The 22,008-nt window shown below is 42.8% G+C and overlaps 1 protein-coding gene across 1 annotated transcript in view; it reads right to left on the minus strand.

Annotated features, from left to right (window-relative positions):
• The window catches only part of LOC143956609 (uncharacterized), a 104,742-nt gene that overhangs the window by 15,443 nt on the left and 67,291 nt on the right, over window positions 1–22,008 (minus strand). Inside the window, exon 2 of the mRNA XM_077466821.1 lies at window positions 792–1,057. Coding sequence (XP_077322947.1) covers window positions 792–1,057 — 266 coding nt within the window. The remainder of the gene's footprint in view (window positions 1–791; window positions 1,058–22,008) is intronic.

The following is a 22,008-nucleotide window of genomic DNA, read 5'->3' on the forward strand; positions in this document are numbered from 1 at the left end:
TTAGCGTTAGGGTTACTGGGAGGGTTAAGGTTAGAGTTACTGGGAGGGTTAAGGTGAGGGTTACTGGAAGTGTTAGCGTTAGGGTTACTGGAAGGGTTAGCGTTAGGGTTACTGGGAGGGTTAATGTTATGGTTACTGGAAGGGTTAGCGTTAGGGTTACTGGGAGGGTTAGCATTAGGGTTACTGGGAGGGTTAGTGTTAGGGTTACTGGGAGGGTTAGCATTAGGGTTACTGGGAGGGTTAGTGCTAGGGTTACTGGGAGGGTTAATATTAGGTTTACTGGGAAGGTTAATGTTAGGGTTACTAGGAGGGTTAGTGTTAGGATTAGAGGGAGGGTTAGTGTTAGGGTTACTGGGAGGGTTAGCATTCGGGTTACTGGGTGGGTTAGTCTTAGAGTCACTGGGAGGGTAAGCGTTAGGTTTATTGGGAAGATTAGCATTAGGTTAAGTGGGATGGTTAGTGTTAGGGCTACTGGGTGGGTTAGCATTAGGGTTACTGGGAGGGTTAATGTTAGGGTTACTGGGATGGTTAATGTTAGGGCCGGTTCACACAGGGGGCGATGCGAGGCGACACGACTTGCCGCGACCTGACAAGTCGCCCCCGTTCTGTACAATGGAACCGTTCTAAGAGGAGCGACTCGAGTCGCTCCGACTCAGAAAAAAGGTTCCTGTACTACTTTTGGGTGACCTCGGGGCGACTTGCATTGACTTCTATACAGAAGTCATTTGCAAGTCGCCGCTGAGGTTGCGGCGAGGCAAGTCGTGTCGCCTCGCATCGCCCCCTGTGTGAACCGAGCCTTAGGGTTACTGGGAGGGTTAAGGTTAGGGTTACTGGGAGGGTTAGCGTTAGGGTTACTGGGAGGGTTAAGGTTAGGGTTACTGGGAGGGTTAGCGTTAGGGTTACTGGGAGGGTTAAGGTTAGGGTTACTGGGAGGGTTAGCGTTAGGGTTACTGGGAATGTTAGTGTTAGGATTAGAGGGATGGTTAGTGTTAGGGTTACTGGGAGGGTTAGCATTCGGGTTACTGGGAGGGTTAGTGTTAGAGTCACTGGGAGGGTACTGTAAGCGTTAGGTTTATTGGAAAGGTTAGCATTAGGTTTACTGGGATGGTTAGTGTTAAGGTTACTGGGAGGGTTAGCATTAGGGTTACTGAGTGGGTTAGTGTTATACTGCTTTGCACACTGCTTTCAGTCTAACAGTATGAACACGCTAGCAGGAGAAGAGAGTTGACCTCCTCAGTGTGCCCCTGGTTCCTCATTGTCCATTTGCAGGCTGTGGTAGATCCTGTAACTCACGCAGTGTTAAAGGGAGGTCCAAGACCTGGCTGCGCAGTGTGATAGAAGCCCCAAACAAATCAAAAATTAAAAAAATTAATCCTTTGGCAGGTAAAGAAGCTCATGATTAGTATTTAGCTTGTGTTCAGCTTTAAGTGTGTTTTCCTAGAGAGACCAGCAAAGCCTGGTCAGTGGTCGGGGATCGCCGGTGAAGTGTCATCGTATTCTGATCGTATTCTGATCGTATTCTGATCATATTCTGATCGCATTCTGATCGTATTCTGATCATATTCTGATCGTATTCTGATCATATTCTGATCGTATTCTGATCATATTCTGATCATATTCTGATCGCATTCTGATCGTATTCTGATCATATTCTGATCGTATTCTGATCGCATTCTGATCATATTCTGATCGCATTCTGATCGTATTCTGATCATATTCTGATCGTATTCTGATCGCATTCTGATCGTATTCTGATCATATTCTGATCGTATTCTGATCGCATTCTGATCGTATTCTGATCATATTCTGATCGTATTCTGATCATATTCTGATCATATTCTGATCGCATTCTGATCGTATTCTGATCATATTCTGATCGTATTCTGATCGCATTCTGATCATATTCTGATCGCATTCTGATCGTATTCTGATCATATTCTGATCGTATTCTGATCGCATTCTGATCATATTCTGATCGCATTCTGATCGTATTCTGATCGTATTCTGATCATATTCTGATCGTATTCTGATCATATTCTGATCATATTCTGATCGCATTCTGATCGTATTCTGATCATATTCTGATCGTATTCTGATCGCATTCTGATCATATTCTGATCGCATTCTGATCGTATTCTGATCATATTCTGATCGTATTCTGATCATATTCTGATCGTATTCTGATCATATTCTGATCATATTCTGATCGCATTCTGATCGTATTCTGATCATATTCTGATCGTATTCTGATCGCATTCTGATCATATTCTGATCGCATTCTGATCGTATTCTGATCATATTCTGATCGTATTCTGATCATATTCTGATCGTATTCTGATCATATTCTGATCATATTCTGATCGCATTCTGATCGTATTCTGATCATATTCTGATCGTATTCTGATCGTATTCTGATCATATTCTGATCGCATTCTGATCGTATTCTGAACGCATTCTGATCGTATTCTGATCGCATTCTGATCACATTCTGATCGCATTCTGATCGTATTCTGAACGCATTCTGATCGTATTCTGATCGTATTCTGATCACATTCTGATCGTATTCTGATCATATTCTGATCGCATTCTGATCGTATTCTGAACGCATTCTGATCGTATTCTGATCGTATTCTGATTCATTTTCGCCTACATGGAGGAAGAGGCGATTTTTTTTTCCCTTCTGCAGTCTGCATTTGAATGAAGAGTTATTTTGTCAGCACTAGACGGAGGGAGTGTCTCTGAAATTTGCTAGCGCTAGGCTAAAAAACACGGGGGACTTCTCAGGCGTGGATCCAGCCTGGAATTGATTAGTCTGCTGCAGCAGAAAAGACAACGTAGATATGAATTGTTCCTCTTCCCACAAGCAGAGATATCCCCCCCCCCCCCCCCCCAACACCTCGGCCTCCAAATTAACCAACTAGCACGATTAAATGGCGGGTGAACAAAATATTGTATTTTCACTTCACCGAACTTCTAATATATGTACTATATGCACTAGGGGGCCTTAATATATGGGGGGGGGGCAAAATAACACCAAACCACCCCCCCCCCCCCCCCCCCCCCGATGACAGAGGTGAATGAGGTGATGGAATCCCCTGCCACCCACACTAGATGGATGGGAATGCAATGATCGACAACCGCCCCCCACCACCCATGCGAGACGGACGCGCTTGTAGCAATTGACCCCCCACCACCCATGTGAGACGGATGGGTTTGGGGCGATTGACCCCCCAACACCCATGCAACATGGATAGGCTTGCCCGACCCCCCCACACGCAGCAGTGATCAGGGCCTTACCTTTGGAGTCAGGGGGAATGAAGAGCCGGACCGTTGAATCTCCAGGAAGTGTTTCTGAGACACGATTGGCCATGGAGTCCTAAGAATCCCTGGCCAATCGGGTAGCAGGAACTGCTTCCTGATTGGCCAAGAGAGGAGAATAAGGGAAGCCAATCGCGACTATTAATTCGCTAATGTTACACAACTGGGTGGACACACCTCCCAACATTCTGAGATGGGAATGAGGGACACCTATCAGCAAAAGTATGCAGGCATAGGACACACCCCTTACCACGCCCCCTTAAAGGAGAATTGTACAAAAAACCCACAAGTGCTTTTTTAAATACTACTATTCCTTTATATTGGCTTTTGAAATGTAAAAATGCAGCAATTTGGAAATCAGATGAAAGGTTTAGCGCTGGAAAACACTTTTTGAAAGATAAAAAGTGCATTTTATATACAGCTATATAGATCAGACCAAAATGAGGGACAAATGAGGAGAAATGAGGGACAGTGGGACATTGCTCCAAATCAGGGACAGTCCCTCGAAATCAGGGACAGTTGGGAGCTATGCTGGGTGGGCTCGGGGGGGCGTTAATGCTCTACGCTCCGAGCCCACCCTTTTTTGAAGCCAATAAGAACCTCAGACTCTAATCAGGTGCTTTAAAAAAAACAAAAAAACAATTGGAATCCATCAGCCCTGCACCCTGCATGTAAATTAGGAGCCAGGCAGGGATCAGGGTAGCCACCTGTCCGGGATTAACCCAGACAGTTCGGGTTTGGAATCTTGTGTCCGGGTTTCAGACTGCCTGAGACCCGGACACATTATTCAGACTGGACTTTGGCCTCCCAGCAGGGTTGCTGGCTGCAGTTGTCTAAAGTGAGAGTGTCTGTTATACTCTATTTCACACTGCCCAAAGTCGGCACTAATACCCCTTTCACACTGGGGCGTTTTTCAGGTGCTACAGTGCTAAAAATAGCGCCTGTATAGAGCCTGAAAAAATCTGGCCCCTTTCACTCCAGTGTGAAAGCCTGGAGCGGTGCGCTAGCAGGACGGTGAAAAAAGTCCTGCTAGCCGCATCTTTGGAGCGGTGAAGGAGCGGTGTATTGACCACTCCTAAACCGTTCCTACCCATTGAAATCAATGGGACATACCGCCGGCAAAGCGCCGATGCAGCGGCATTTTGCAGGCCATTTTAACCCTTCTTAAAAACGACGGTATAGCTGTGCTAAAATAGCGCCGCTTTACCGCCGACGCCGCTCCAGCCCCAGTGTGAAAGGGGCCTAACAGTTCCCCGCACATACAGAGGAGAGAGGGTTCGATCTGCTCCTCTTCCTCCCACCCCTACCCCTCTGTGTGTGCCCACACTCCAATATCCGGTGCTGTGCCTCAGAAAAGGGAAGTCCAGCAGCCTCAGCTACATCTGGATGAGAGGTGCCAAGGGCTGAGTAAACTCACTATCTATCCCTGTCAGAGTTCCCCTTTACACCAGTGGCCACAGAGTTCCCCCTTACATCAGAGTCCTCTCCATACATCAGAGTTCTCAGTGTTCCCCCTTAAGTCAGGGTCCCCAGATCATCCCTTATGTTAGAGTCCCCAGAGTTCTCCCTTACATCAGAGTCTAAAGAATCCCCCCTTACAGTGTATGGGAACTCTGTGGATTGAGAAGTAAAAGGGGAACTCTGCATATTTATATGTAAAAGGGGGACTCTGCGGATTCAGATGTCAAGGGGGAACTCTGCAGATTCAGATGTAAAGGGGAACTCCGTGGATTCAGATGTAAAAGGGGAACTCTACGGATTCAGATGTAAAGGGGAACTCTGTGGATTCAGATGTAAAAGGGGAACTCTGTGGATTCAGATGTAAAAGGGGAATTCTACAGATTCAGATGTAAAAGGGAACTCTGCGGATTCAGATGTGAAGGGGAACTCTGCGGATTCAGATGTGAAGGGGAACTCTGCGGATTCAGATGTAAAAGGGGAACTCTGCAGATTAAGATGTAAAAGGGGAACTCTGCAGATTCAGATTTAAAAGGGGAACTCTGCAGATTCAGATGTAAAAGGGGAACTCTGCAGATTCAGATGTAAAAGGGGAACTCTGCAGATTAAGATGTAAAAGGGGAACTCTGCAGATTCAGATGTAAAAGGGGAAATCTACAGATTCAGATGTAAAAGGGGAACTCTGCAGATTCAGATGTAAAAGGGAACTCTGCAGATTCAGATGTAAAAGGGAACTCTGCAGATTCAGATGTAAAAGGGGAACTCTGCAGATTAAGATGTAAAAGGGGAACTCTGCAGATTCAGATGTAAAAGGGGAACTCTGCAGATTAAGATGTAAAAGGGGAACTCTGCAGATTAAGATGTAAAAGGGGAACTCTGCAGATTCAGATGTAAAAGGGGAACTCTGCGGATTCAGATGTAAAGGGGAAATCTACAGATTCAGATGTAAAAGGGGAACTCTGCAGATTAAGATGTAAAAGGGGAACTCTGCAGATTCAGATGTAAAAGGGGAACTCTGCAGATTAAGATGTAAAAGGGGAACTCTGCAGATTCAGATGTAAAATGGGAACTCTGCAGATTCAGATGTAAAAGGGGAACTCTGCAGATTCAGATGTAAAAGGGGAACTCTGCAGATTAAGATGTAAAAGGGGAACTCTGCAGATTCAGATTTAAAAGGGGAACTCTGCAGATTCAGATGTAAAAGGGGAACTCTGCGGATTCAGATGTAAAAGGGGAACTCTGCAGATTAAGATGTAAAAGGGGAACTCTGCAGATTCAGATGTAAAATGGGAACTCTGCAGATTCAGATGTAAAAGGGGAACTCTGCAGATTCAGATGTAAAAGGGGAACTCTGTGGATTCAGATGTAAAAGGGGAATTCTACAGATTCAGATGTAAAAGGGAACTCTGCGGATTCAGATGTGAAGGGGAACTCTGCGGATTCAGATGTGAAGGGGAACGCTGCGGATTCAGATGTAAAAGGGGAACTCTGCAGATTAAGATGTAAAAGGGGAACTCTGCAGATTCAGATGTAAAAGGGGAACTCTGCGGATTCAGATGTAAAAGGGGAACTCTGCAGATTCAGATGTAAAAGGGGAACTCTGCAGATTCAGATGTAAAAGGGGAACTCTGCGGATTCAGATGTAAAAGGGGAACTCTGCAGATTCAGATGTAAAAGGGGAAATCTACAGATTCAGATGTAAAAGGGGAACTCTGCGGATTCAGATATAAAAGGGGAAATCTACAGATTCAGATGTAAAAGGGGAACTCTGCGGATTCAGATGTAAAAGGGGAACTCTGCGGATTCAGATGTAAAAGGGGAACTCTGCGGATTCAGATATAAAAGGGGAAATCTACAGATTCAGATGTAAAAGGGGAACTCTGCGGATTCAGATGTAAAAGGGGAACTCTGCGGATTCAGATGTAAAAGGGGAACTCTGCGGATTCAGATATAAAAGGGGAAATCTACAGATTCAGATGTAAAAGGGGAACTCTGCGGATTCAGATGTAAAGGGGAAATCTACAGATTCAGATGTAAAAGGGGAACTCTGCGGATTCAGATGTAAAAGGGGAACTCTGCGGATTCAGATGTAAAAGGGGAACTCTGCGGACTCTGATGTAAAAGGGGAACTCTGTGGACTCTGATGTAAAGGAGGACTCTTGTGATTAACTACATAGGATTAGAAATGTTAATTACAAAATATATGAATAGTTTATACTATAAAAAAAAAAAAAAAATTTCCGTGCGCCGCTAAACTGTTGGGGTTTGAATTGAAGAAATAGTGGCAACCCTACTGCCACCCTGTAGCAGTAAAATTGCTATAAAACGGTCGGCAAGTGGTTAATAAATACATCGTTGAGTTAAATTGGGGACGTTGTATTGCCCCATGTTTTGCCGAATGCAATCTGTCTGAAAGCACCTTTATAAACAGAGTTTCTCACCCCTTTTGCTCACCCGCCATGCTTTGTACGGTCCCCATCGTGTGCCCCCCGCCATTGATTTCCTCCTATCTTTGCTGTTGTTGTACATTTACTTACATGGAATCCAGTTGTATCATTTATCTCTCACATCACATCTCAGCTCAGGGCAAAGGTTCTATCTCACCATGTTTCCATTAGCATCTAAGTATTGATCTTTTTTTTTTTTTTATGCTATATACATTCCCTGCGAACTGTGCCGCACTAAACAAGTGCGCGAGGCGATATAAAAATAACCAGAAGCAAATTTATCGCAGCAGTGATGTAGTAAGGGATAATTTATCCGAAATCAAGTATTACATTGATAAACGAGTCTATAATGAATGTGTTACTTGGGAAATGTCACATGCATTAAAGATTATGTGCATGCCAAGTCGGCTAATAACTCATCCCGGTCCTGTGCAGACCTCTTATCCTCCTTGACGCCTCAATGATGCCCCCCCCTCCCCCCCCCCCCCCTCCGCTGAAGGGCCACATAAATTAGGAATATGTAAATACGATTTTAATTATGTTCATGGATAAATATGAAAAAAAAAATTTAAAATAAATACTCAGACATTTATCACAATGTGTTATATTTCACATTTTCAAAAAGATTTGTTCAAAAATTTGAATGAGCGTTTATCAATTTAAATGCCAGGATACCAAAAATATTCAAAAAAGGCTAAAAGAAATGGAAAAATTGTGCTTACTGGAAAATCATAGTCTGCGTTTTTTTTTTTACTAGCAACAGGAAAGAATGGCTCACTGTACATGACAGTTAGAATGTAAAACGTTGGTTCTTAACCACTGAGCCATTGTCCACTGTTGGGCCTGCAACCTCCCTTGCCCCGGTTCTTCAGCCAGCTGCTGAACCCCTAACTTCCCCACAATATGTCACAGAGGCCATAGTGAAATATATATAAAACTTTCTACTATAGTGCACAGACTCTCAAGACACATCGGATGTCGTCGCTGGCTCCTCCCCCGACGCGTTGCGTCACATGTCATGTGACTTTATCAATGTGTCTGTGTGTAACACACTGGATGCGGTGTGAGGATAGGAATTCGCTACGAGCGGCTGACTGCTCATATTAAGCTCTGGGCATTTCACAGAACACATGTGAGCGGATTTGCTTGTGGTTTTGATTGTGAGCCTAATCTCCTCTTCTCAAGAGAGAATAAATTCAGTTCCTCTAATCTTCCCTCATAGCTGAGCTCCTCCATACCTCTTATCAGTTTGGTTGCTCTTCTCTGCACTTTCTCCAGTTCCTGATATCTTTTTTGAGAACTGGAGCCCAAAACTGAACTGCATATTCCAGATGACTGTCAGTCTGGGGGTGGGGGGGGGTGGAGGTAGTGTTAGACCCTGCATGTCTCATTAAAGAGACTCTGCCACCTAAACATCACATAGGGGGCTTTATGCCCCCCATGTGATGAGAAAAAAAAATGTAAGCAAAAAAAAAATTCTTGCAAAAAAAAAAAATTCTTGCAAAAAAGAAAAATTCTTGCAAAAAAAAAAAAATCCTTGCAAAAAAAAAAAATTCTTGCAAAAAAAAAAAAAGTTTCACCCACGCCCCCTATAATTTTTTTTTTTTTGCGGCTCCCAAACTCCTCCTATATACACACATACAAACATGAACACATGTGTCAGGGGCGCCTACATGTGAAAACGTTGATTGAGATACACATGTTAAACATCAGTGAGAGAAAAAATTCTAGTACAAGACCTCCTTCATAACACTAAATCGATGACCTATAGGGGGCGTTCCAAGTGTCGCCTATAGAAAATACAGGGTACTAAAGTTTGTCGTCCATTTCACACGCGCACGCAAATTGAAGGCTTGACCAGTTGAGTATCTATTGACTCGATGTAACCTTGTCTTTTATATTTTACCTAAAATGTGCGGGTTTATTTAATTTGTTTACCTCTAAAATTCACTTTAGCGTGTTTGTTACTGAAAGTTTGTGTTTCCTAGACCTTTGTGAAAATCGAAAAATACCACTCTTTTAGTGTCTAGGATATCTGCTTTCAGAAAATATATATTGTTTGGGGGGTTTATGTAATCTTCAGGTCTAAAAGCAAGAGTCCAATGAGGGAAAGAGGAGCCCCCCGCTTGGCTCCATACCATTGGAGGGTCGGAAGCATCGTCAAACATTACTTCCGCCCAATGGTACAAATCATTAGTAAGACCTCATCTGGAATAATATGCAGTTCAGTTTTGGGCACCAGTTCTCAAAAAGGATATCAGGGAACTGGAGAGAGTGCAGGGAAGAGCAACCAAACTGATAAGAGGCATGGAGGAGCTCAGCTATGAGGAAAGATTAGAGGAACTGAATTTATTTTTTTCTGGAGAAGAGGAGATTAAGGGGTGAATACGATCAACACATACAAATATATAAGGGGTCCATATAGTGAACTTGGTGTTGAGTTATTCACTTTAAGGTCAGCACAGAGGACACTCTTTACATCTAGAGAAAAGAGATTTCATCCCCAAATACGGAAAGGTTTCTTCACAGTAAGAGCTGTGAAAATGTGGAATAGACTCCCTGCAGAGGTGGTTCTGGCCAGCTCAGTGGATTGCTTTAAGAAAGGCCTGGATTATTTCCTAAGTGTACGTAATATAACTGGTTACTGACATTTATAGGGAAAGTTGATCCGGGGAAAATCCGGTTACCTCTCTGGGGATCAGGAAAGAATATTTTCCCCTGCTGTAGCAAAGTGGATCATGGCTCTGCTGGGGTTTTTCTCCTTCCTCTGGATCAACTGTGGGTATAGGATTGGGTATATGGGATTTTATGATATTATTTATTTATTTATTTATTAATTTTTTTATGGTTGAACTAGAAGGACTTGTGTCTTTTTTCAACCTGACTAACTATGTAACTATGATCTTAAAGAGGATTTTTTTTTTTTTTTTTATTGGATTCAAGTATAAATGTGAGATCTGAGGTCTTTTTGACACCAGATCTCACATTAAAGAGGTCCTGTGATGCATTTTTTTTCTATTGCAAGGGATGTTTACATTCCTTACAATAGGAATAAAAGTGACACTTTTTTTTTTTTTTTTTTTAAATGGACAGTGTAAAAATAAAAAGTAAAATGAATAAGAAAAAAATAAATAAAAATTTAAAGTGCCCCATCCTGCTGAGCTTGAGAGCAGAAGCAAATGTCCCCTATGGAGATTTTTAAGGGTCAAAGTTTTTCGCCATTTCACGAGCGGGCGCAACTTTGAAGCGTTGCATGTTGGATATCATGGTTGGTAATCAGCGTAACATCATCTTTCACAATATAAAAAAAAAATTGGGCTAACTTTACTGTTGTCTTATTTTTTAATTATAAAAACGTGTATTTTTTTTCCCCAAAAAATTGTGCTTGTAAGACCGCTGCGCAAATACGGGTGTGACTTAAAGTATTGCAACGACCGCCATTTTATTCTCTGGGGTGTCTGCAAAAAATATATAATGTTTGGGGGTTCTAAGTAATTTTCTAGCAAACAAAAATTGCTTTAACTTGCAAACAACCGATCTCAAAAATAGGCTTCACCCTTAAAGAGGGATTCCACCTACAAAAAAAAATATTAAAATCCAGCAGCTATAAATACTACAGCTGCTGACTTTTAATAAATGGACACTCACCTGTCCCGGGGTCCAGCGATGCCGGCAGCCGAGGCCGATCGACCACTGGGCTCTCGGCTGCTGCCGCCACCATTCTAGGTGAGGGAATCAGGAATTCAAGTGAATCGGCTTCACTTCCCGGTTCCCTACTGCGCATGCGCAAGTCGTGCAGCACAATAGGAATTGTCCGCGCTGTCACTGGGACCCGTGTGTGTCCCAGCAGACAGCGCGGCAGGGCAGGAAGAGGCATAGACTCCCACGGGAGTCTATGCCCGGAAGTGGGTGAAAATACCTGTCTTTGACAGGTATCTCCACCCCCCTCCCCCCTGAAAGGTGCCAATTGTGACACCGGAGGGGGGGAGGGTTCCGATCAGCAGAGGTTCCACTTTAGGGTGGAATCCCGCTTTAAGTTGTTAAAACGTTTTACCAATAGACATTTGCAGTTTTTTTTACAGTTGCAATTTTGAGGCTTGACATATTTGTATCTGTTTCAGTCTCTTTCATATCCCTTTGCTTGTATTTTATATGTTACAAATATTGAGGGTCATATTGTGTTTGTGCATCTTTTCTTTTTTTTTTTTTTTTTTTAGTTATTATTTTTTTCCATTGTTATGTATTATAGATTTGATAAACAGTTGCAGAAATATTGTGTAACAAAAAATGAATTTATTTATTTATTTTTTATTCTACATGCAGCAGCCTTTGCTTTCAGCATATATACAATGTTTTTTATTTTTTTTATTTTAGCATATGTAAAAAAAAAATTGCTCAGAGAAAAAGCCTTAAATCACACCTTCCCTTTTCCTCTTCTCTCTTCCGGACTGATTTACATATAAACCCAAGTAAATAATCGGAATATCCACAATGTGTGTGCTTATGCAGAGGATGCTGTCTTCCAGGAGATAACTACAAGCAAACAAGAATTAATCTGTTTGCAGAGGTGTTTATCAGGGCTTGGTATTGATTGATGGTGAAGTATATATTTGTTTGTGACCAGCTGACGTTGTGTTTACTTCCTGCAACAATGTCCCTTTCCTAAACAGAATTTGTAGCCATGGATCTATTAAAGCTCAATGCATAGTTTTTGTTTTGTTTTTTTGCATTATTAGTATTATTATTATTTTTTATGGCCGGGATCTCATCTGCACGTTTACCAAGCCACTTATTCACAATCATGCTTTTTCTTGGTCATTGGGCCAACATTTCACACCCAACTTTTTGTCTCCCAGCTGTTAAAGTTTTTATATTATAAAATAAATCTAAAATCCAGCAAGGGTGACTGAATCCCCTCATAATGGGCACAGCAAGTGTACAGACCCAGGAACTGGGCATAAGGATGGTGGCAACCCCCCATAATGGGCACAGCAGGTGTACAGACCAGGGAACTTAGCACAGGGATCATGGGAACCCCTCATATTGGGCACAGCGGGTGTACAGACCTGGGAACTCAGCACAGGGACGGTGGAAACCCCTCATAATGGGCACAGCGGGTGTACAGACCCGGGAACTCAGCACAGGGATGGTGGGAACCCCTCATAATGGGCACAGCAGGTGTATAGACCTGGGAACTCAGCACAGGGATGGGGGGAACCCCTCATAATGGGCACAGCGGGTGTACAGACCCGGGAACTCAGCACAGGGATGGTGGGAACCCCTCATAATGGGCACAGCGGGTGTACAGACCTGGGAACTCAGCACAGGGATGGTGGGAACCCCTCATAATAGGCACAGCGGGTGTACAGACCTGGGAACTCAGCACAGGGATGGTGGGAACCCCTCATAATGGGCACAGCGAGTGTAGAGACCGGGGAACTCAGCACAGGGATGGTGGGAGCCCCTCATAATGGGCACAGCGGGTGTACAGACCCGGGAACTCAGCACAGGGATGGTGGAAACCCCTCATAATGGGCACAGCGGGTGTACATACCTGGGAACTCAGCACAGGGATGGTGGAAACCCCTCATAATGGGCACAGCAGGTGTACAGACCCGGGAACTCAGCACAGGGATGGTGGGAACCCCTCATAATGGGCACAGCGGGTGTACAGACCTGGGAACTCAGCACAGGGATAATGGGAACCCCTCATAATGGGCACAGCGAGTATACAGACCCGGGAACTCAGCACAGGGATGGTGGGAACCCCTCATAATGGGCACAGCGGGTGTACAGACCCGGGAACTCAGCACAGGGATGGTGGGAACCCCTCATAATGGGCACAGCGGGTGTACAGACCTGGGAACTCAGCACAGGGATAGTGGGAACCCATTATAATGGGCACAGCGGGTGTACAGACCCAGGAACTCAGCACAGGGTTGGTGGAAACCCCTCATAATGGGAACAGCAGAAGGACAGATTTGGGAACCCAGCGCGTGCGTGCGCTCCAGACGTAAGGTACAGGTACGTGATTTTGCGCTTAAGGACCTCTCTGGTCACAGTATATGTAGGTGGGATGGTCCTTAAGCGATTGAAGAGGAGCTCCAGGCCAAAAAATGAAAAGTCAGCAGCTACAAATACTGTAGCTGCTGACTATTAACATATAAGGACACTTACCTGTAAAATAAAGAAAAAAAATTGAAAGTGCCCCTATCACTCCATGCTCATGCGCAGAAGTGAAAGCATATGTAAAGAGTATTTGCTTATCAACTTTGGGTATAGTGATGTGTAATTATGTGATTTTTTTCCCGCTGTGATTGAACACATTGGGAGCCAATCAGTAGGTCTGGCGGACGTGATGTCCGTCGGGACCCATTGATCATCCTGAGGTACAATATGCACTGTTTATTAGGATATATATTGGTATATTGGTTGATACAGGCTGCTAGTGCTGTTTTATATATTTTCCAACTTTACTGTTTAGTGTTTTTCATGAAAGTGTATTTTTTTCCCAATAAGTTTGAAAGACCGTAAATACCCTGTGACATAAAATATTGCAACAATCACCATTTTATTCTTTAGGGTCTCTGCTAAAATATATATATATATATATATATATATATATATATATTAACAGGTTGAAACGCGTCAGTCTTGGTCATACATTAGACAAGTTTGTCATGTAATGTTATGTACATTTCTGTGTTTGCTACATCTGCACTTTTGAGTATACCCCCTCAAGAGCTCATATTTTAACTATTGTGGAAACATTGCATGCCAATAATTTTTAAATAACGAATATATTTTTTTTTCCAATTTATCTACCATTTATTTTATGGGGGTTCTAGTTTCTAGGGGAGAAAAAAAATGGATTTTAACTTGTAAGCAACAAATGTCAGAAATAGGCTTAGGCGTGAAAAGGGTTAAATATGACATCACCAGGTTATAGAGACAGCTATTTCTATTTTCTATCCTTGTGATCAGGAGCTGTGATCAGTGATGTCATCAGTGATGTGTCACATTTAGCCCCTCCCCCCTACAGTTAGAACACATTCCCTAGGACACACTTAACCCCTACAGCACCACCTAGTGTTAACCACTTCACTGCCAGTCACATTTACACAGTAATCAATGCAATTTTAATCGCACTGATCGCTGTATAAATGTGAATGGTCCCAAAATTGCGCCAAAATTGGCTGACGTGTCCGCCTTAATATCGCAGTCATGATAAAAAAAGTAAAAAAAAAAATGTATAAAAATGTTATAAAAAAATGTTATAACATTTTTTATAAAAATGCCATAAAATGATCCCCTATTTTATAGACGCTATAACTTTTGCGCAAACCAAACAATAAATGCTTCTTGTGATTTTTTTTTTTTTACCAAAGATATGTAGAAGAATACATATCGGCCTAAACTGAAGAAAAAAAATGTTTTTTTTATATATTTTTGGGGGATATTTATTAAAGCAAAATGCAAAAAATAATGCGTTTTTTTCAAAATTGTCACTCTTTTTTTATTTAAAGCGCAAAAAATAAAAACCGCAGAGGCGATCAAATACCACCGAAAGAAATCTCTATTTGTGGGGAAAAAAAAGGACCTCAATTTTGTTTTGGTCTCACGTCGCACGACCGCGCAATTGTCAGTTAAATCGATGCAGTGCCAAATTGCAAAAAGTGCTCTGGTCTTTGGCCAGCATAATAGTCCGGGGCTTAAAGCGGAGGTCCACCCTAAAGTGGACCTTCCGCTCATTGGAACCCCCCCCCCCCCTCCGGCGCCACAATTGGCACCTTTCAGGGGGGAGGGGGGTGCAGGTACCTGTACAGTACAGGTATCTGCACCCACTTCCGGGATAGCTCTCTGCGGAAAGGGGCGTAGATCTACGCCCCTTTCCGAAAGTCCCCCGCTGCCTGCTGGGAAACACAAAGATCCCAGAGGCAGCGGGGTCCATCCTTATTGCGCAGCGCGACTCGCGCATGCGCAGTAGGGAACCGGGAAATGAAGCCGAAAGGCTCCACTTCCTGATTCCCATACCCAAGATGGCGGCGGCAGCACCCGAGAGACGATCGAGAGATCGGCTTCGGGTGCCGATATCGCGGGCGCGCGCTGGGCGGGTAAGTGTCCTTATTTTAAAAGTCAGCAGCTGCAGTATAAAAAAAAAGAAAAAACGGCGGAACTCCAGCTTTAAGTGGTTAAATAAAGTCCACATTCTCAGTGGCAACAAAAATAGCCGTGACATAACCAAGGAGATACAGACCCCAGACGCCTATTAAATTTGACAAAGAGACCATGGAAGTGACTTTAGTATCGGAAAATAATGGCAGACTAAAAAGCTCTCCTCCCCTTGCATGCGTCTGTGACGTCACCGAATGCAAATGTGTGAAAACGAAAAAAAAAATAAATAAACATGATTGGGCCAAGAAAAGAACAAAACAAATGATTCACAAACAGGCAAAAAAGGTCATTATTCAAATTGGACATAGTGCTAACAAATGAAAGCTTTAGTATAAGGCGGGGGGGGGGGGGGGGTATCAATCATCATGCTGACTTGGCAGCTGAGCTGGTAAGATTTGCCGCAAAGCAGCCGCACTTAGGAAACAGAATACTGGGATTTGCTCTTTAATGGGGTTTATCGGTTGGTTAAATGTCATGTGTATCCAAATCTGCGCAGAGAGCGAAAAAGAAAAAGGAAAGCCTTTGTCCGCCGAGGACACACAACTCTTTCATAAAAACTGAATATTAAGGAAATTCTCCTCTATCTGCAGATTGAGCACGGAATACAAATTTCCAGTTTAACTCTGAAGGGATTTTATATTTTCCCTTTTGCTTTCCTTTCCCTTTCCAATTTCTAATAAATTTAGTTTTGTTGCAAAATTACAAATTTTTGTGAAACAATTAGCTGCTTAACAACATTTAGCTGCTTAACCACTTGCAGACCGGAACAATTTGCTGGTCAAAGACCAGACCACTTTTTGCGATTCGGCACTGCGTCGTTTTAACTGACAATTGCGCGGTCGTGCGACATGGCTCCCAAACAAAATTGACGTCCTTTTTTTCCCACAAATAGAGCTTTCTTTTGGTGGTATTTGATCACCCCTGCGGTTTTTATTTTTTGCGCTAAAAACAAAAATAGAGCGACAATTTTGAAAAAAACACATTATTTTTTACTTTTTGTTATAATAAATATCCCCCAAAAATATATAAAAAAAAACATTTTTTTCCCTCAGTTAAGGCCGATACGTATTCTTCTACATATTTTTGGTAAAAAAAATCGCAATAAGCGATTATTGATTGGTTTGCGCAAAAGTTATAGCGTTTACAAAATATGGATAGTTTTATAGCATTTTTATTAATAATTTTTTATTATTATTTTTTTACTAGTAATGGCGGCGATCTGCGATTTTTATTGTGACTGCGACATTGTCGGGGACCCATCGGACATTTTTGACACATTTTTGGGACCATTGTCATTTATACACTAATCACTGCTATATAAATGCAGTGATTCCTGTGTAAATGACACTGGCAGTGAAAGGGTTAACCATTGGGTGGCAGTGTAGGGGTTAAGTGTTCCTAGGGGTGTGTTACTAACTGTGGGGGGGTTGGGCTTTCATTTAGTGTACACTGATCTCTGCTCCAATCACATGGAGCAGAGATCAGCGTCACTAGTTGCTAGGCAGAATGGAGAAATGCTGTTTACACAGCATTTCCTCCATTCGGCCGCGCCGTGAGACGATCGCGGGGATGCCCGCGGCGATCGAGTCGGCGGGTCCCGCGACCGGACTCACGGGGGTCCCGACCAGCGCGGGAGCGCGCCGCCGCCGGCGCGCTCCCGATGGCAGGGCGGCATCGAATATTGGACGTACCTGTACGCCAATATGCCTGCCCGTGCCATTCTGTCTACGTATATCGTCGTGCGCTGGTCGGGAAGTGGTTAAGTTCATTTTTTTATTTATTTTTTTAAATACAAGATTTATTCACTTTTTTAACAGCTTCAGCCCCGGAAAGATTTACCACCTTCCCGACCAGAGCACTTTTTGCGATTCGGCACTCCGTCGCTTTACCTGAATATTGCGCGGTTACACCCAAAACAAAATTGACATCCCTTTTTCCTGAAAAATAGAGCTTTCTTTTGGTGGTATTTTGATCACTTCTACGGTTTTTATTTTTTTCGCTATAAAAAAAAGAGCAACAATTTAGGAAAAAAAAGCAATTTTTTACTTTTTGCTATAATAAACCCCCCCCCCCCCCAAAAAAAATATATTAAAAAAAATTTTTTCCTCAGTTTAGGCCAATATGTATTCTTCTTTTTGTTAAAAAAAATTGCATTAAGCGTATATTGATTGGTTTTTGCACAAGTTATAGCATCTACAAAATAGGGGATAGTTTTATGACATTTTTATTATTATTTTTTTTTTTTATTAGTAATGGCAGAGATATGCGATTTTTATCATGACTATGACATTATGGAGGACACATCAGATACTTTTGACACTATTTTGGGACCATTGTCATTTATACAGCGATCAGTGCTATAAAAATGCACTGATTACTGTGTAAATGACACTGACAGGGAAGGGGTTACACACTAGGGTGAAATCAAGGGGTTAAGTGTGTCCTGGGGAGTGATTCTAACTCTGGGGAGGGGGATGGGCTACCACTCACATGACAGCGATCACTGCTCCCGATGGCAGGGAGCAGTAGATCCCTGTCATGTTGCTAGGCAGAACAAGGAAATGCCTTGCTTACATAGGCATCTCCCTGTTCTGCGGCTCCATGACACGATCGCCGAGAGACTGGCAGACATTGAGTTTGCGGGTCCCGCTCGCACGGTCACGCTGTACGTGGTGGGCATACAGGTACGCCCATTTGCCCACCGCTGCCATTGTGCTGACGTATATCAGCGTGCGCTGGTTGGCTAGTGGTTAAATTACTACAAATTCTAAAAAATTTATTTTGTTTGGAAAATTACCAATACAGGTACCCCTCACTTAACGACCAGGTTCTGTTCCAAAGACCAGGCCATTAAATGAATTGGTTGTTGAAAACGAGGAATCACAAATCAAATCAATATTTTAAGCATTTTTAACTATTATACTGTAGTGTGAAAAAAAAAAAAAAGGTCTAAACACAAAACTCCAACTCAATAATGTTGTTTTAATTTGCATAAGTACAGAACACAAATGGAAATTCTGTACTGTACTTTACAATACAATGATGTATAGCAGGTCGTTCGGTTGGGGAGAGCTGGTTGTAAGTTCCAGCGGTCCTTAAACAGGTAAGTTGTTAAGCGAAGAGTATCTGTACTGGTAAAACTCTTCACACATTTTGCTGCTTTTTTGATTTTTTTTCCTTATTTGTATTACTTTTTTTTTTAATTGAAGGTTGTTCCTTTGTTGAGTGTCGTTTTTATTTTTTTCTTACTACACTACATTTTTTTAATCAAAAGTATTGGGACACCTGCCTTTACACACACAAGAACTTTAATGGCAACCCAGTTTTAAGCCCCATACACACGGTCGGACGTTCCGACAACAAAATCCATCTGATTTTTTCCAACGGATGTCGGCTCAAACTTGTCTTGCATACACACGGTCGCACAAAGTTGTCGGAATTTCCGATCGTCAAGAACGTAGTGATGTACAACTCATACGACGGGACTATAAAAGGGGAGTTCACCCTTTAGGTTCCTTCTGCTGATCTCGAGTTTATCGCTTGTTAGTAGAAGTTTGGTTAGAGACGATTCGCACTTTTCAGACTGGTGCTTCAGATCATTACTGCTCTTCAGTTTGTGCTTGTGGGTTTGTATCTGCTTATCAGTGTGTGTGGTCAGTTCGCATTTGTTTGTCATTGCATGCTATTTATAGTACCATATTTGATTTGCAGTGTGTTTTTGTCCACTCGTTGCTGATTTTCAGTTCGTTCTTTCAGGCCTTGCTGTTTTTCGGTGCTTTCTGTTAGTCCGTTCTGACCAGCCGACCGGTTTGAATCCATGTTGCGTGTACGTACTCATCGTAGAGTTCATGCTGTGCAGGGGCTTGGTGTTGGGCTTTTAGCTTTGACACAAGCCCGGTCTATGAACAGGGCGAGGAGGAGTTCATGGACCAAGAATTGGTTGCTCCAGCGTGACCAATTCTTGCACATGCCTTTGCTTCGTGAGATCCGGGAGAATAATCCTGATGATTTCAGAAATTATCTCAGGATGACGGACCCAGTTTTTCATTGTCTGTTGGCTTTGCTGACCCCTTATATCAGCAGGCAGGATACCTGCATAAGGTAAGCCATCACTCCGGAGCAGAGGCTAGTTGCCACGTTGCGGTACTTGGTGATAGGGAGAAGCCTGGAGGACCTCAAGTTCTCCACATGCATCTCCCCCCAGGCTCTGGGGATCATTATTCCAGAGACCTGTTCTGCCATTATTCATGTCCTGCAGAAGGACTATATTAAGGTAAGATTTCTCCTTTAACATCACATTCTATGTATTTAATGTTTGCTAATGTATTGTATTTCTTTCATCGTTCCCTAATTACCATGATTGTAATATGCTGTAATATGCTGTGCCCCTTTGTCCTCATGCATGCTGTAAGCTTTTAAAGTTCCTTTTTTTGTCCTTCATGCATATTTGCCTTCACTAACCTCCCAAGCATGCGCTTCTGGGCCCATATACACCTATAGCCTAGTCACTTAGCAATGTATTTTGTCAGCTCCACAGTAGTGCTTTCCCCTAAACACCCCCTAAAATGTGTTCAAATGTTATTTGTGTCCTTAAATTCATGCAGAGTGCCAGAGGTTTTTTTTTTTTTGGTGGGCCAAACTCATTTGGCCCACCAAATTTCATCCCTCATTTCATCCCTCCCCCCCAACCACTAAGTTAGCTGATACCAATCCTCTATCTGCTGACTTTGGCAACCCATACAAACTATACCTACCTCTTTTGTGGTCAGATTTATAGATGAATTCACCAAAGCATGTAGTGCAAGGGCCTGCCTCAATACTTTCAAATGCTACTGTTTTAAGTTTGTTTCTCATATTATTATATTGATAGGTAATAGCAGAATGTAAAAATGTGCTTCCATTTGTTCAGTGTGTATTTTGATTGTTTGTATTATGACACTTCTACTGTTCCTGTGTGTGAACGTGGCCAAATGTCGGATGGTGGAGTGATTGCACCGACGGAGTTCCACTGGCATCTCCAGAGTGGCAGTTTGTGTTTTCCACCTCCAGAGGAGAATGTGGAAGAACTCCCCTTTGCCTTTGTCGCGGATGAAGCTTTTGCGCTAAGGGAGCATCTTATGAGGCCATTCCCGATGAGGACCCTCACGTGGACCAGCGGGTTTTTAATTACCGGCTGGCCAGAGCCAGAAGAGTAGTGGAGAATACTTTTGGGATAATGGCCAGCCAGTTCCACCTATTTTTGACATTGATCCACATGGCAGAATATAAAGTGAACCATATAGTGCTTTTCTGCTGCATTTTGCACAATTAAAAAAAAAAAATACTCAACAAACTATGTGGCCTCAGTTGGGCCTGAGGCAGTCTTTCCTGAACTTGGCAACCTGATGGCATTTGAAGCAGGCCGTCCTTGGTTGCCCCCCAAAGCGCCCGTGAGGTCAGAAACCGATACATGGAGTATTTTGCGGGTAGGGGGGCCATTGATATGCCAGACAATTTCTGAGAGGCATTTTTTTAATAAATGTATCTTTCAAACTGCAATAATATTTAATTTCATTTCATTTACTGCTTGGGTTTTTTTTAGGTGTCTCCTAGGCTTTTAAAAAAAAAAAAATGTGGGCCTTTTTCTTCAACAGTGCAAACCAAATTTCTGGGCGAGATGAGGTGATAGTCTCACCCCAGATGACGACTCCATAGTCAAAATGCATTGGGTGGACTCCTTTGCAGACATTGCTTGCATTGATTTATGTATACAGTGGTGTGAAAAAGTGTTTGCCCCCTTCCTCATTTCCTGTTCCTTTGCATGTTTGTCACACTTAAGTGTTTCGGAACATCAAACCAATTTAAACAATAGTCAAGGACAACACAAGTAAACACAAAATGCAATTTGTAAATGAAGGTGTTTATTATTAAAGGTGAAAAAAAATCCAAACCATCATGGCCCTGTGTGAAAAAGTGATTGCCCCCCTTGTTAAAACATACTATAACTGTGGTTGTCCACACCTGAGTTCAATTTCTCTAGCCACACCCAGGCCTGATTATTGCCACACCTGTTCACAATCAAGGCATCACTTAAATAGGAGCTGCTTGACACAGTAAGGTCCACCAGAAGATCCTTAAAAGCTACACATCATGCCGAGACCCAAAGAAATTCAGGAACAATTGAGAAAGAAAGTCATTGAGATCTATCAGTCTGGAAAGGGTTATAAAGCCATTTCCAAAGCTTTGGGAATCCAGCGAACCACAGTGAGAGCCATTATCCACAAATGGCGAAGACATGGAACAGTGGTGAACCTTCCCAGGAGTGGCCGGCCGCCCAAAATTACCCCAAGAGCGCAGCGACGACTCGTCCAAGAGGTCACAAAAGACCCCACAACAACATCCAAGGAACTGCAGGCCTCACTTGCCTCAGTTAAGGTCAGCGTTCATGCCTCCATCATCAGGAAAAGACTGGGCAAAAATGGCCTGCATGGCAGAGTTCCAAGGAGAAAACCACTGCTGAGCAAAAAGAACATCAAAGCTCGTCTCAATTTCTCCACAACACATCTTGATGATCCCCAAGACTTTTGGGACAACATTCTGTGCACCGATGAGACAAAAGTGGAACTCTTTG

The sequence above is a fragment of the Lithobates pipiens genome, unplaced genomic scaffold (assembly GCF_037356315.1).
Source record: "Lithobates pipiens isolate NorthernLeopardFrog02 unplaced genomic scaffold, aLitPip1_a1.2 Scaffold_37, whole genome shotgun sequence".
In the NCBI taxonomy this organism is placed as follows: Eukaryota; Metazoa; Chordata; class Amphibia; order Anura; family Ranidae; genus Lithobates; species Lithobates pipiens.